This window comes from Neolamprologus brichardi, chromosome 13, assembly GCF_056152115.1.
Source record: "Neolamprologus brichardi isolate AB-2024 chromosome 13, ASM5615211v1, whole genome shotgun sequence".
Classification (NCBI taxonomy): domain Eukaryota; kingdom Metazoa; phylum Chordata; class Actinopteri; order Cichliformes; family Cichlidae; genus Neolamprologus; species Neolamprologus brichardi.
The window spans coordinates 13,470,959-13,483,128 of record NC_142116.1 but is presented as its reverse complement, the minus strand read 5'-3'; the positions used below and the strand labels follow the sequence as shown (position 1 = coordinate 13,483,128).

General features: G+C 38.1%; 1 protein-coding gene across 1 annotated transcript in view; it reads left to right on the top strand.

Annotated features, from left to right (window-relative positions):
• The window catches only part of LOC102783075 (protocadherin-15), a 165,202-nt gene that overhangs the window by 92,631 nt on the left and 60,401 nt on the right, over window positions 1-12,170 (top strand). Inside the window, exons 18-20 of the mRNA XM_087850190.1 lie at window positions 200-293; window positions 6,015-6,143; window positions 10,546-10,851. Coding sequence (XP_087706316.1) covers window positions 200-293; window positions 6,015-6,143; window positions 10,546-10,851 — 529 coding nt within the window. The remainder of the gene's footprint in view (window positions 1-199; window positions 294-6,014; window positions 6,144-10,545; window positions 10,852-12,170) is intronic.

Sequence of the window (12,170 nt, the reverse complement as noted above, 5' to 3'; positions counted from 1 at the left end):
CCCACATTCTTTTTCCCTTATTTTTCGAAATGAATGCAAATAATGAAATGCAGACATACATCATGTTGTTAAGTGATATATCCAACATATTTCCCTAAATTAATGATCTGACACAAAAAGAAAGTGAAGGAATAATTACAATCAAAGTGTCCTCCTTTATAAAAGTAATACAAGTCTTTTCTCTGACCCCTCTCCACAGGATTGGCCTTCTACTTCTGGACAAGCCTCTGGACAGAGAGACAACTGACCAGTACCGTCTGATTGTCACAGCCTCAGATGGTCACCCTGGAGGGGTAACGGACATCTAAACTATCTAAACTGATGACCTGACTCCTCAGGGTTGATGGTCTTCAGACCTTTTGAAAACATTAATCACAAGCAAAATATTCTCAAACAAGTGTATTAATTTGTGCATTTGGCTTCATGACTCCACATGCTACTTATTCTGGTAAAATCTACTTGTGTGTTTGAGCTCTGAGAGTATCATGCTGTGATTTTTGTGACAGACTGTCATTTTAGCCCATGTAGTGAAGTTAGAATTGTTTGAATGTGGCTTCTCGGCTTGAGCTTTTCACTTATTTTTTTACAGTGAGTTTCATTAATAACTTCTCTGGTAGCAGTTGTCTGTGTGGTTATTTTTCCCCACTTGTGTTCATCTGAAATCGATTCCAGGTCTGTCTATTACTCATTCCCCTTCTTTCAAATTAGAGTGAGTGTCACCGGCCAAAAAAACACTCTCACTAATATTATGTTGGTCTGCCTTTAGCTTGACTTACAGCACAAATTTCCATTGGCATTGTTTGTGTACGCGTATGCAGTGTCACAACATATAGTTCTGTCCAGAACTTTGTTGTGACAATTTGTTTGTATTGATGCTGGTAGAGTTGCTGAGTAAAGTCTTCTCTAGCATATAACAAAGTGGGATTAAGTTCTGGACTCTGTGATAGACAATCCATGTGCGAAGATAGCCACTCATTTACAGTTTGAGCCTGATGATTCCTGACATCATCAAGAAAAAATCCATTGATGGAAAAAACCTGCTCATGGTGGAATGTTCAGGTAGTCAGCTGACCTCATTTTCTGGGCACATAATGTTGTTAAACCTAAACCTGACCAACTGAAGCAACCCCAGATCAGAACACCATCCCACAGGCTTGTATAGTAGGCACTAAGCATGATGGGTGCAATACTTTATCCACCTGTCATCCTATCCTGATGCACCCATCACTCTAAAACAGAATAAATCTAGACTCATCAGACAACCTGACTTTTTCCATTGCTACAGAGTCCAATCTTTATGCTCCCTAGAAAATTGAAGGCTTTTTCCCCCGATTACCCTTTTTGATAAGTGCTTCTCTTAAGGCGACACAGCTGTTCAGTCTGAATCTGTTGAGTTCTCATCATATTGTGTGTGGAAATGCTCTTTTATATATATTTGTGAGTTCTACTTTTTTCCCCAAACACATTTCTTCCTTGAATGATGATGGTTCATCATAATCCTTCTAGCAATATCAGCAATGTTCTTAGTTATTTCCTTTCCTTGAAGCAGGCCGACAGTTTGACCCTCATTAAATAGAGTAACATCTTTTCCGTGATCAGAGAACACAGATCAGTTGTTTAAGAAATGAGAAGCTATTCAGTGCATCAACTGGGGTTACAGTAAATAACCTGTTGCCAGCCACTGTAGTAATTAATCATTCTTTGTCGCTGGAGTCCAGTGACTTTTACCTATTTGCTTGGTTAAATTGAAGCAAATAGGTAAGACTTTGTTGGCCAGGCAGTACATTTTTGGCCAAAAAGTGTTTTAAAAAGCCTGAAATAATTCACCTGGAATAAAATGCTAGTTTTTAACTGAGAAATGGCAAATACCAAATGCTAAGACAGAAGTACCTGAACCAGCATATCGTTATTGCCTGTTACTAATATGCAGCTTACACAATGCCATTTCGAGCATAGCTCTTTATAGTGCAAATGGATCAAATCAATTTTACCTACAGCTACTTTTACCTTTTAGATTGCTCTGCATATATTGTACAGTTACTGTATTTGTGTGAAATACGTGGGTTGTGTGGTAATAAAAGCATCATGACTTATGTAATACTGAGTCTGTTTATATAGAATGACAGAAAAGCACACAAAAAAAAATCTTGGACAGATGGATATTTAAATGAGTACTGCCACATAACTGTGAAACTGACATACTTTGAGCTTCTAAAATGCATCCAAAAGCTTGGAATTGCTACATGTCCCGTTATGCAAAGTTTTAATTATAACCACCCCCATATAGTAAACTTCCTAATTTCCACATGTCCAAAGCATAGCTCGGATAACATCAACGATCTCACCATTATATAGTTTTCTCAGCATTGAGTGCATCTTTTAAAAAGTGTCTTCCATTTAGAGGTATCACAAGTAGTTGAGTCCTTATATTCACAGAGCTGTTTTTTGTCATTTTGGCTGGAAAAACTTCAGGCATTATGACAAAAAATGAATGCTGGCTTCTGTGTCTTCCATGAAGAGCAGATAATCACATAAACTGTCTTAATTTAATTACACTTCAGCTCACTTGGCACTTTTTTTCTTTTTTTTGCAGCTGTATCTGTTCCAGGCAGAGGTGAAATGTGGTTTCCTTTTTAAGATGCTGTGTCTGATAGTCCGTGAACATTAGCTGATGAGCTGTCAATAGGGTGATGTTGATTTCCACCCCCTCTCACCTGCACACTCATGACAACTGAGATCTACAGCTAATTTGTATCTGCTGCCAAATATAATGTGTTGGTGTTGTGGAGTAATACATGACGAAGAATTTGTAGTGTGTCCCAGTAATTGTGAGAGCAGTGCAAAGGGAGAACATAGTGCAGCAGTTAGAGAGGGAGGGGCAGATGGACAGTGGTGGGGTCGGAGAGGAAAGAGCAAATAAATAAAGAGCATGTAAGATGAGGTTTCACCTCTCAGAATGAGGTAACCATAAGGTGATGCTCTTTGTCCTACCTACTGATGGACAGTTTGTACAAGCCAACACCCTTTACCTATAAATTGTGTGTGTTTATGTGTGTGGGGGAAAACACAGTAAATTGTTGGCTGACTTGTGTGGGCTAAATGTCACAACTTAGAAGAAATGTTGTCACAACAGGAAGAAAGTTGAGTGAGGAAGACGGGGTAAAGGTTTGTAGGAGAATAGAGGCGAGGAAGTCATTCAGTGCAAGAGAGTGCTGCCTAGACAGCTGGATACAGGAAAGGATCAAAATAAGCACAGGAGGAGGGGGACAGAAAAGAGATGGAGAGCGATACAGAAAAGGATGGGGACACCAGGGATTTGGATGTGTAATTAGTCCAGAACTTTGGTATCCATGGAAACCTGCCACAAGGAGCTAGCAAGCCAACTTCCCCCTGGTGCTACTTCCCTTTGAGTGCAGTCAAATCCGGACACACACATGCACGCACGCATTTTCCTTCACGGTATTAACTCTTTCTTGTACTCGTGGATGAAAAAAAATTGGGCCCATCTTTGTAGTAAATTTAAAAGTGATCTCGACTGGACAGGCTTAGATCAAACACTGCCAGACAGACATGTGTCCCAAAAAACGGTATGCTGGGAAGAGCATAGGAAAGAGTACATGACTCCTAACAAGCTTATTATATCAGTCCAATGGCTTTTGGCTTGGATGGTCATTTAAAAAAACAAAAAAAGGAACATCACCCACCTCTGGATCTTTTAGACTATGAGGACATACACGAGGCATCACAGAGCTCCATCTATAATAGCTGCTCATTAATCATACTTGTGTCCATGGTGGTTGGGGATTTTGGCTTTGATAAGGACACCCACGCCAGGATGAAGACACTAATTGGCTTCAGGTCTTCTGCAAAATGAAAACTACGCACAGCTTATCAAAACACTGCCTCCTTTAACTTCCTACTTTCAGTAGTGATATAGCAACAGAGGCAGGTTTTTGTGATAAGTTGCAGTGTGAAATTCCATGAAAAGGCCGATTATGTATGTCTCAGAAGGTAGTACAAAGAAACAACAATGGTGGAGGTTTTCCTAAAGGACGGTGAGATGAAGGTGACATTAAGTAGGTCATTTTCTTTGTGAAATGTGCCGCTGAATGTCTCATCTGCCGGGGCAGCTCCAAACAGCTGTCTCCCAGGAAGTTTTTCTTTTGCAAGGCCCAACTCCTCCCACAGCCTTCCTATCCTTCTTCCCCCCCAAGGAGACCATTTACACCATTATTTGCATACATGCTCCTCCCAGGGCACTGAGAGATTATAGATTGTGCATATCCAGCCAATTTTCTATGTTGATTTATAGAAGTGCTAAAGGTGTGTGTGCTGTGTCATTGTTTGAAGGTTAACAGCAGCACAGTGGCCCACACTGGCCTTGTAAATGAGTGAGGAAGAAAGATGTGATGGATCTAGTTTCATGCTTTTAGCTTCCAACCTTGTACAATTTTCTCTTAATAACTACTAACAGTGCATCTTTCCCAAGAAGGAATGAAGAAGTTCTCTATGTGTTGTATACAGACAAGTTGCTTATGTGCATTTGCACACAATGGTGTACTGAGTTTAATTATGGTCCCTCATCACTTACAGTATGGAAAGCTGGTGTGTGTGACTGCCTTTACGTTACTGAATATTACTGAGAATCCCGTTATCAGTATGCATATACAGTATGCACCCAAAGTGTTTAAAGGCATTTATATAATAGAATATTTTTAAAATTCCATTACATTTACTTGGTGCATGTGAGTTTCTTTGTCACAGCTACAAAGCATTATAATAGTTTGACCAAAAGTTGACATTTTGAAACACTTAAATTTACTGTAGTTGTTCCAAATGATTGTGCTTTTTATGCAGAATAATTTTTTATGGTTGGCTTTTAACATTTCCCCTACACTAGGAATCATTTTCTGAGTGAATTAATGTTTTTGCTGGACTTGGTTGAAAGTGATTTTATTTTAGCTGCTTCTGAAACATACAGTACTGTGCAAAAGTCTTGAACCACCTCTCATTTCTTGACATTTGGCTTCCAAGGACCAGACTTTCTTGTAATTTTTAAAAAAAAAAAAAAAAGGGTAAAATAATTTTCCAGGCTTTCTAAAGGTCATTCAAACTTTTTCTTACCTGGTCACTTTCAGAGGAATGTTTTTCTTTTTGTTTTGTTTTTTGGGCAACTTCCCATTGACCTATGACTCTTTCAAGCATAAAACTGAGAATTTTAAATGGTGTCTTTAGGCTCTTTGTTCCCATCGTTTTTAGCTGAAATTTTTAGTCAGAAATTGTCTGGGTAGCAAGAAGCCATCCTTCAGGAAGGGGAATAAAGAAGAAAAGGCTGAGGTATACCAAATTACTTAAGAGCTGGACTGAAAATCAATGATAAGAGTTCCTACGGAGTAATTCATCCAAATTTGAAATTTTTGGGTAAAATCAGTATTTAGTTAGCCAACATTTAAAGAAGAACTTTGACTGTCCTTTAAGAAGCTTGGAGAACTATTCCTGGATACTGTGTTTGCTTTTTTGTTTGTTTTGTTTTTTTTAAGTGACAAGACAGCTTGGTTAAGGGATTTCAGGCTATGCTGAAAAATAAAGGTGGCTGATTCCAAACACATACATAAATAATTATAAGCTTGTTAGAATTGTACAAAGTATTAAATTTTTATCTAAATGAGAGCTCATGGTTCCACTCATAAATGCTAAATGGTTCTATTTACCTACAACAAAATGTATTTTGAAAGTATTTCCAACTATAATTATTATTTTTAATCGTCAGGTCTCCAAAAAAGTTGTCTGATTATAATCCTAATCCTTTTTAAAATGTCTACTTGAGCATGACACAGCTTTTAACAGTCACCCTATGAATTATTCATGTCAAAGTGTATTTACTCAAATTACATTGTATCACATTTAATGCCTTTTTAGTTGTGCTTGTCATCTTTGTTTATGAAGGGAACACTCAATGTGAAGGGAATAACATTAGTTTTATTGTGCTCTCTGTTTGACTGTTTTTCCTTTAGACAACCACAACTACTGTGAACATAGTTGTTACTGATGTCAATGATAATGACCCGAAGTTTGATCTCACCATACCTTCAAATTTTTCTGTGCGAGAAGAAGAAGCTAACTTGTTTGTAGGACGAGTAAAGGTAAGTGTAATGTCCCTGTGTTCTTGCCTTGTAAATCTGATGTGTTCTGTTCATTGTTGCATGTCCTCATATTTTAAAAGAACACTGATACAAGACACTGGTTAACACGTCCGCTTGACAGATGAAAGATTCTGAGGTTTTCTCAGTCACTGCCTTCTACATGTTTTGTTTTTTGACTAAAGTATAAATTTGAATTAGATGGACAATTTCTAAACAGTTTCTAAACAATGGCCTCATATGGATAGAAAAAGGTTTACAGATTTACCCAGCAACCACTTTAGAAAATCTCCACGTACATAAAATTTGTTATATCAGTTTTTTGTAATTGCTCATACAAAAAAAGAATCTTGCCTCCAAAGGTAAATAGGCATAGCCAGATCAGTGACATTTGTCATTTGTCAGGATATTCACATTTCATATTAAGCAACCCTTCACATTTTTAGTGCGTGCGGAAATGGGCGGCTGCTAAATGTTTGGAGTTTATGACGTGTGAAATGCGGCAAAAGGACATATGAAGGAAGTTTGGTGTCTGGATGCAGTAGAGCTCCCTTCAGTCTTACTCCCAAGTATTTCCTCACAAATGCAGCCAGCAGCTAGATTAAAGCTTAGTCCACCACACTGACTCCTCAGCTGGCTGCATGCCAGTTTGAGTTGAGGCTGCGCCTTTGTGACTGAAAAGAAAAGTACATTAAAGTACTTAGCGCTACAAAATCCTGCTCTCCATGCGCATGCACACAGAGACACCACAGATTTCCCTTGTACTAGCCCATAGTAACTGATTGAGACCATATGGGGGCATTTTGTTGAGTGCAACACTGTTAAAGCTGCAGAAATAGCAGGGAAAAAAAGAATAGTCATTCTTATATAATGTGATGTTTTTAATTTTAGTCATTTTGGTGATATTTGGTCACATTTCTCATATGTTACACTCCATCAGGCAAAATCCTGAAAGGCAGTAAGATTCATCATTAAAGGAGACCTGCTGTTCTTTTATACGTACTTACTCACAATAGTGTAGTATCTTATATTACAAAGTCCTGAAAATCTATTTTTTGGCAACCAATCACAAGAAGCCTGAATAAAAGGAAAGAGGAAGGGACTTAAAATGGTTCATATAGTGGACGAATTGAGGGGCTCCATCAAGGTCTTGTATGAAAAATAAATAAATAAATGAATAAATAAAAAATCTTATTTCTATAGCAGTCCAAAAATAAAAACATAGACTTGGAATTTAGGTGAAATTTTTAAACAAGTGTATGCTAAAATACAATTCTTAAATCATTTTTCAACATTCTTCGAAATCCAGTACCACTTTTAAATTCTGCAGGCTTGCACTGCTAGATGATATAGAACAGATGATATAGCGCTGCTCCAGTTTGTTAATGGCAAACTACATGAATACATTTCTGGATTGACATCTGATAGTTCTCTGATTGAGAAATGTCAGCATTTAGCTTGCATAAGGATTAAAGCTTCCAGATATTTATAATTTAGTCCTAAGATAGTTGTCTAAATATTGGCTGAAATGTTAGTCCTAAAGTATTATTTCTATGTCCACCTTAAGCCTGTGTGTAGGAAATCCCTTTGGTTTTTCTCGTTTATCTCCTTGGTTTAATCCCGTCACGGAGGAGTGACATTTTACTTATTTTCTGTGCAAGGAGCATATATTTGCATTTTTGGAGATCTTGCTCACTGAACATTATTTGAGGCGAACATGCCCTTCAGGATGAGGGGCCTAAATAAACTCTGTCTGTAACGCAGATAGCGCAATTGTTAATTTTCTTCTCTTCTTTGTATTACATTAGGAGTCGTGTCTAAAGTAGTATTTGTTATTGCAGGAAAAGTGCAAATGCGTATATAATGATAACTGTGGGCTTTTAGCTTAAAATATAAATCACCACATTTCAGCAAAATTACATTTGCATTCCAGTTGACAAGAGGACAATAATAGATACCTTCATCACATTTGATATTAACCTTTTTAGCCACTTGGAATCATCAGTAATGTAAAGCAGCAAGCATGAATACATTCGATAGAAATATGCAGGAGAACATTGTTTAACTATGTGAGGTCAAAAGAAATCGAACAAAAATAATAGGTGGCTTGGTGTTTAATAACAGAGTTTATCTTAGATGAAAATGAATTGAGCTTCTGGCAGTTTGATACCTCTGCTGCATTGAGTTCATACACTGCGATGACACATGACATCTTGGCAAAGAAAATGGAAAAGGAGGGCAAAAAAAATCTTACCATCCAGGGCATTGTCACTTGACATACAACGCTTAAACATTTCTCTATGTTTCATCATCTATCCTGACACACCAACCAATGTTTAGTAACTTGCAGCTTTCTTTCAGAAAACCTAGAAAACATCTTGTGATGTGGAGATTTTGTAGGAGCCTTGTACTGTGTGCATGTCTATAACTGTCTTGCGGAACAAATGCTCTCCTATCAAATCAGTAACCCACAGCTTACTGTCACATAATGTGCTAAGTGACAGAGGAGGGAAGGGTGGGATGCTGACTGCTGGCATAAGGCTTATTTGTTTCAACTGAAGTATTTCACATTCAAATCTGATTTCCACCAATAAAATTGGTTTGGTTTTCTTGTACTACTTTGAATTCACCTGTAGGAAGAAAGTTACAATCCAGCCAGCCACAAAGAGCTTTAGGCAATTGCCAACAGTGGAGATGATTGCAGTGGGAATGCATAATGCTATTAAGTAGCTTATTGCTAGCCTTAAAGCATTTCGGATTATCGTTATAGTAATTGGAGCTGGTTCCCACCTGTTCTTATTTTGTACACACTCATATAGACTGCAGATGATTTACCAGGTTATCACAACTGACAGCTTTGCCGGTTGTGCTAATAGAGCCGTTTGTTCTGTGACTTACAAATCCTAACCATATAAGCCCATTCTATTTGCTCTTAGCAGGGAGTCATAATCTGAGCACGCAAATGACTGGAGGACAGATAGATTAGCGCTTGTGTCGCACACATCATGGAGGTATCATGAGAAATTGTTGCTAATTGGACAAGCTGTTGAACATAGTTTATTTTTTACCACACAGATTCCTTGATAAAGCAAGTCTGATTGTTCGAGACATCTGAAAGAGATGCTATGCAGCTCTTTACTCTCCTCAAAAACACGCCTTTAGATTTTGTTGAGATGAAGACATCAGTGCTTGAATTTATTTGTAAAAATACTGTAGAGAACAGAAAAAAATAAGTGCAATAGAAGGTTTCAACATTAATAATCCAGAACAAAAAAAAAAAAAAAAAAAATCTACTAGACCCACACCAGCAGAGCACAAACTAGACTCATTTTCCTTGTACTATATTAGAGGTCTGCGTGGGCCTGTTCTTTAAAACCCACCTGCTCAAGCTGTTTTTGTGTTGAAGCCACCTGTACCTGCAGGATCTTCTATTGCTCTCAGAGTCACTATATAGAGCCTGCCCACGAGCTCACATTTTAAAACTCGCAAGTTAGATTACTAAGAAATGCTGTCCAAATGTGTCCCCACAGAAACTGCTTCAGTGTGAAGAAAACTCATCATCTGGATCATATAATGTAATGCTGAGGTTGGAGTGGGTCTTGAAAACAGATACATAGCCATTAATATCCCAAATGCTAATTTAATGTAATGTTTTGTCATCTGTAACTTTAAATGTACATATGCAACTCTGCAGTTCCCTGAAAAAATCTGTTTCCTCCCTCAATTTCCACAGACTGTAAATATTTCAGATACTTTACTTTGTTGGGTTTTTTGTTTTTTTTAAATATAGCTGCTGCTTTTATAGACACGGGCATATGTAATGACCCATGATTGGCTCTGTGGTATTTATTTGAACCCTGCATGATCATAATGGCACCGCAGTAGCTTTCCCTTGGGTCTTTAGTTCTCTGATAATTATTGTAATAATTTTTTTTTTTTTTAAAAAGGGAAAACCTCTGCATCTCAGTTATATAATCAGCTCTTCACATGATGTATTTGATGAATATTTCTCTCTTGCACTATTGATATATGTAAATGGTTTCTCGTTGTTTCCCACAGTTTTTCTAAAGCAGCTTCAGGAATGAAAAGAAGTGTATTGATCGCGTTTCATTGATGGCTCATTTAGCATAATATTAACTGCTTCCACCATTAAAATGTGGTAACTCGCTTTGGGTTTTGCGGCGTTTAATGTTAATTGTTTGAAATCAGCAAGAACAAAGGCTGCAAGTGTCAGAGATCAAATAACCCATGCTGAGGTCAAAGAAAAGACTTAATTCAAGTATATAATTTATGTGGGCGAGCCGCCTAGATATTATGATTCTCTGCATTTCTGCACTGAATAAACAAGGATAAGCATTAATCTTCCCATATCTGAGCCCTCTGATCATTTTTTTTTTTTTCCCAGGCCACAGATCCAGATGCAGGCGCTAATGGCCAGGTGCGCTACCGGATCGTGAATCATCCCGACTTGTTTACAATAAGCGCTAATGGAAGCATCTACACACGAGTGCCACTTGATCGGGAGTCAAGAAGTCAGTATGACTTGGTGGTTGAAGCCTCGGATGGGGCAGTAGACCCGCGACGGACCTCTTTCACTGTCTCAGTCCAAGTCACGGATATCGATGACAACAGCCCGGTGTTCTCCCAGCAGACTTATGTGGTGAATGTGCCTGAGAACAGCCCTGTGGGAACTGTAGTCCTGCAGCTAAGTGTAAGAACTTGATGGCCAAGCGATTTTCACCAAATGTCTCCTTTCCCCTGATGCATGGTACAGGTGTTTGTGTTAAAAAAGCTTTTGGAATCTTTTAACTTCAAGAGCTCGCAATTTAGCAGTTTAAAGTGTCAAATGCTTCCAGACAGTGGCAATTATGCAGCCAGCAACATATATAATCTTTTATGCAGTGCGGTGACAGTTCTCTGTGCTTTTTTTAGAGTAAAACTGAAAACTTCCTCAAATCGTCAAACCGGCTTCAGAAGAGAATTGTTTTTCGATCCTTCACAACCAATGTTAATAGAATGTTTATTGTTTGTTGTGAAAGAAATTGAGAAAAACGTTTTATTTTTTTTTTCCAATTGGTGGAGTCTGTCTTTGGCATCACTTCAACCCTGTCAAACAGCAGTGCATTTGTTTGCGCCGAAGTGTAGTGTCGAAAAACCCGGTGCACGAGGAGCAAACGCGAGCAGAGGGGCGAGTAATTGCTGGGATATTGTGAGTGACATCTCCCAGACGGGGATAAAGCTTGAGGGGGAGGGGGGAAAGAAGGGCAGGTGGGGGCTGAGGTCGAAGGGTGTGAGTGACAGTGGCACTGTGACACCATTAATCTCCTAGACGACACATTAACTCTGAGCGCACCAGGGTGGTTGGCAAAATACCTAAATAGCACAGGTGAGATAGAACAGAACAGAGTCTGTCTTAGTTTTTTTTTTTAATCTCACACAAAAAGAAAGAAAGAAAAAGTGACTAAGATAAACTATATTGTATCAGATAGCTATGTATGTGGGTTCCTCAGTGCATATGTCTGTCTTCCCCTGAGGATGCAACCTATCGACTTTGAAAGTGTTCATAAAGGAATTTTTGTTTTTCAGATTTTCAAGACATTGGCCCTTTAGCAATAATCTTAAATGTTGTTACTCAGAGTATTTCCACAGTTAAACTTACTTTAGTGTGTGTGTTAGTGTTTTCGTGAAGATGAGCATGGCTGTATACGATGGCTTGATGGATTGCAGACAAAATGTCTAAATGCAGACCACACTTGGCACTCTCAATTCTGTCAGCTCTGAGGGTGTTAGCAATGCTATGAGAGTAACAAGAGTTCATTTCATGGCAAATTCTGATTTAGTTTTAGTCATAATATATGGCATCTAAATTATATTAGTTTTAGTTGACTACACATCATAAGGTTATGGTAGAAATAATAAATATAAAGTGTAAAAGTTTTTTTGTGTTGTGGTTGTTGTGTTTTTCCTTAACATCAAATGCAAAATGTGTCCTTATGTCAACTCTTCTCTTCCTCTCAGTGTTGGCATTTT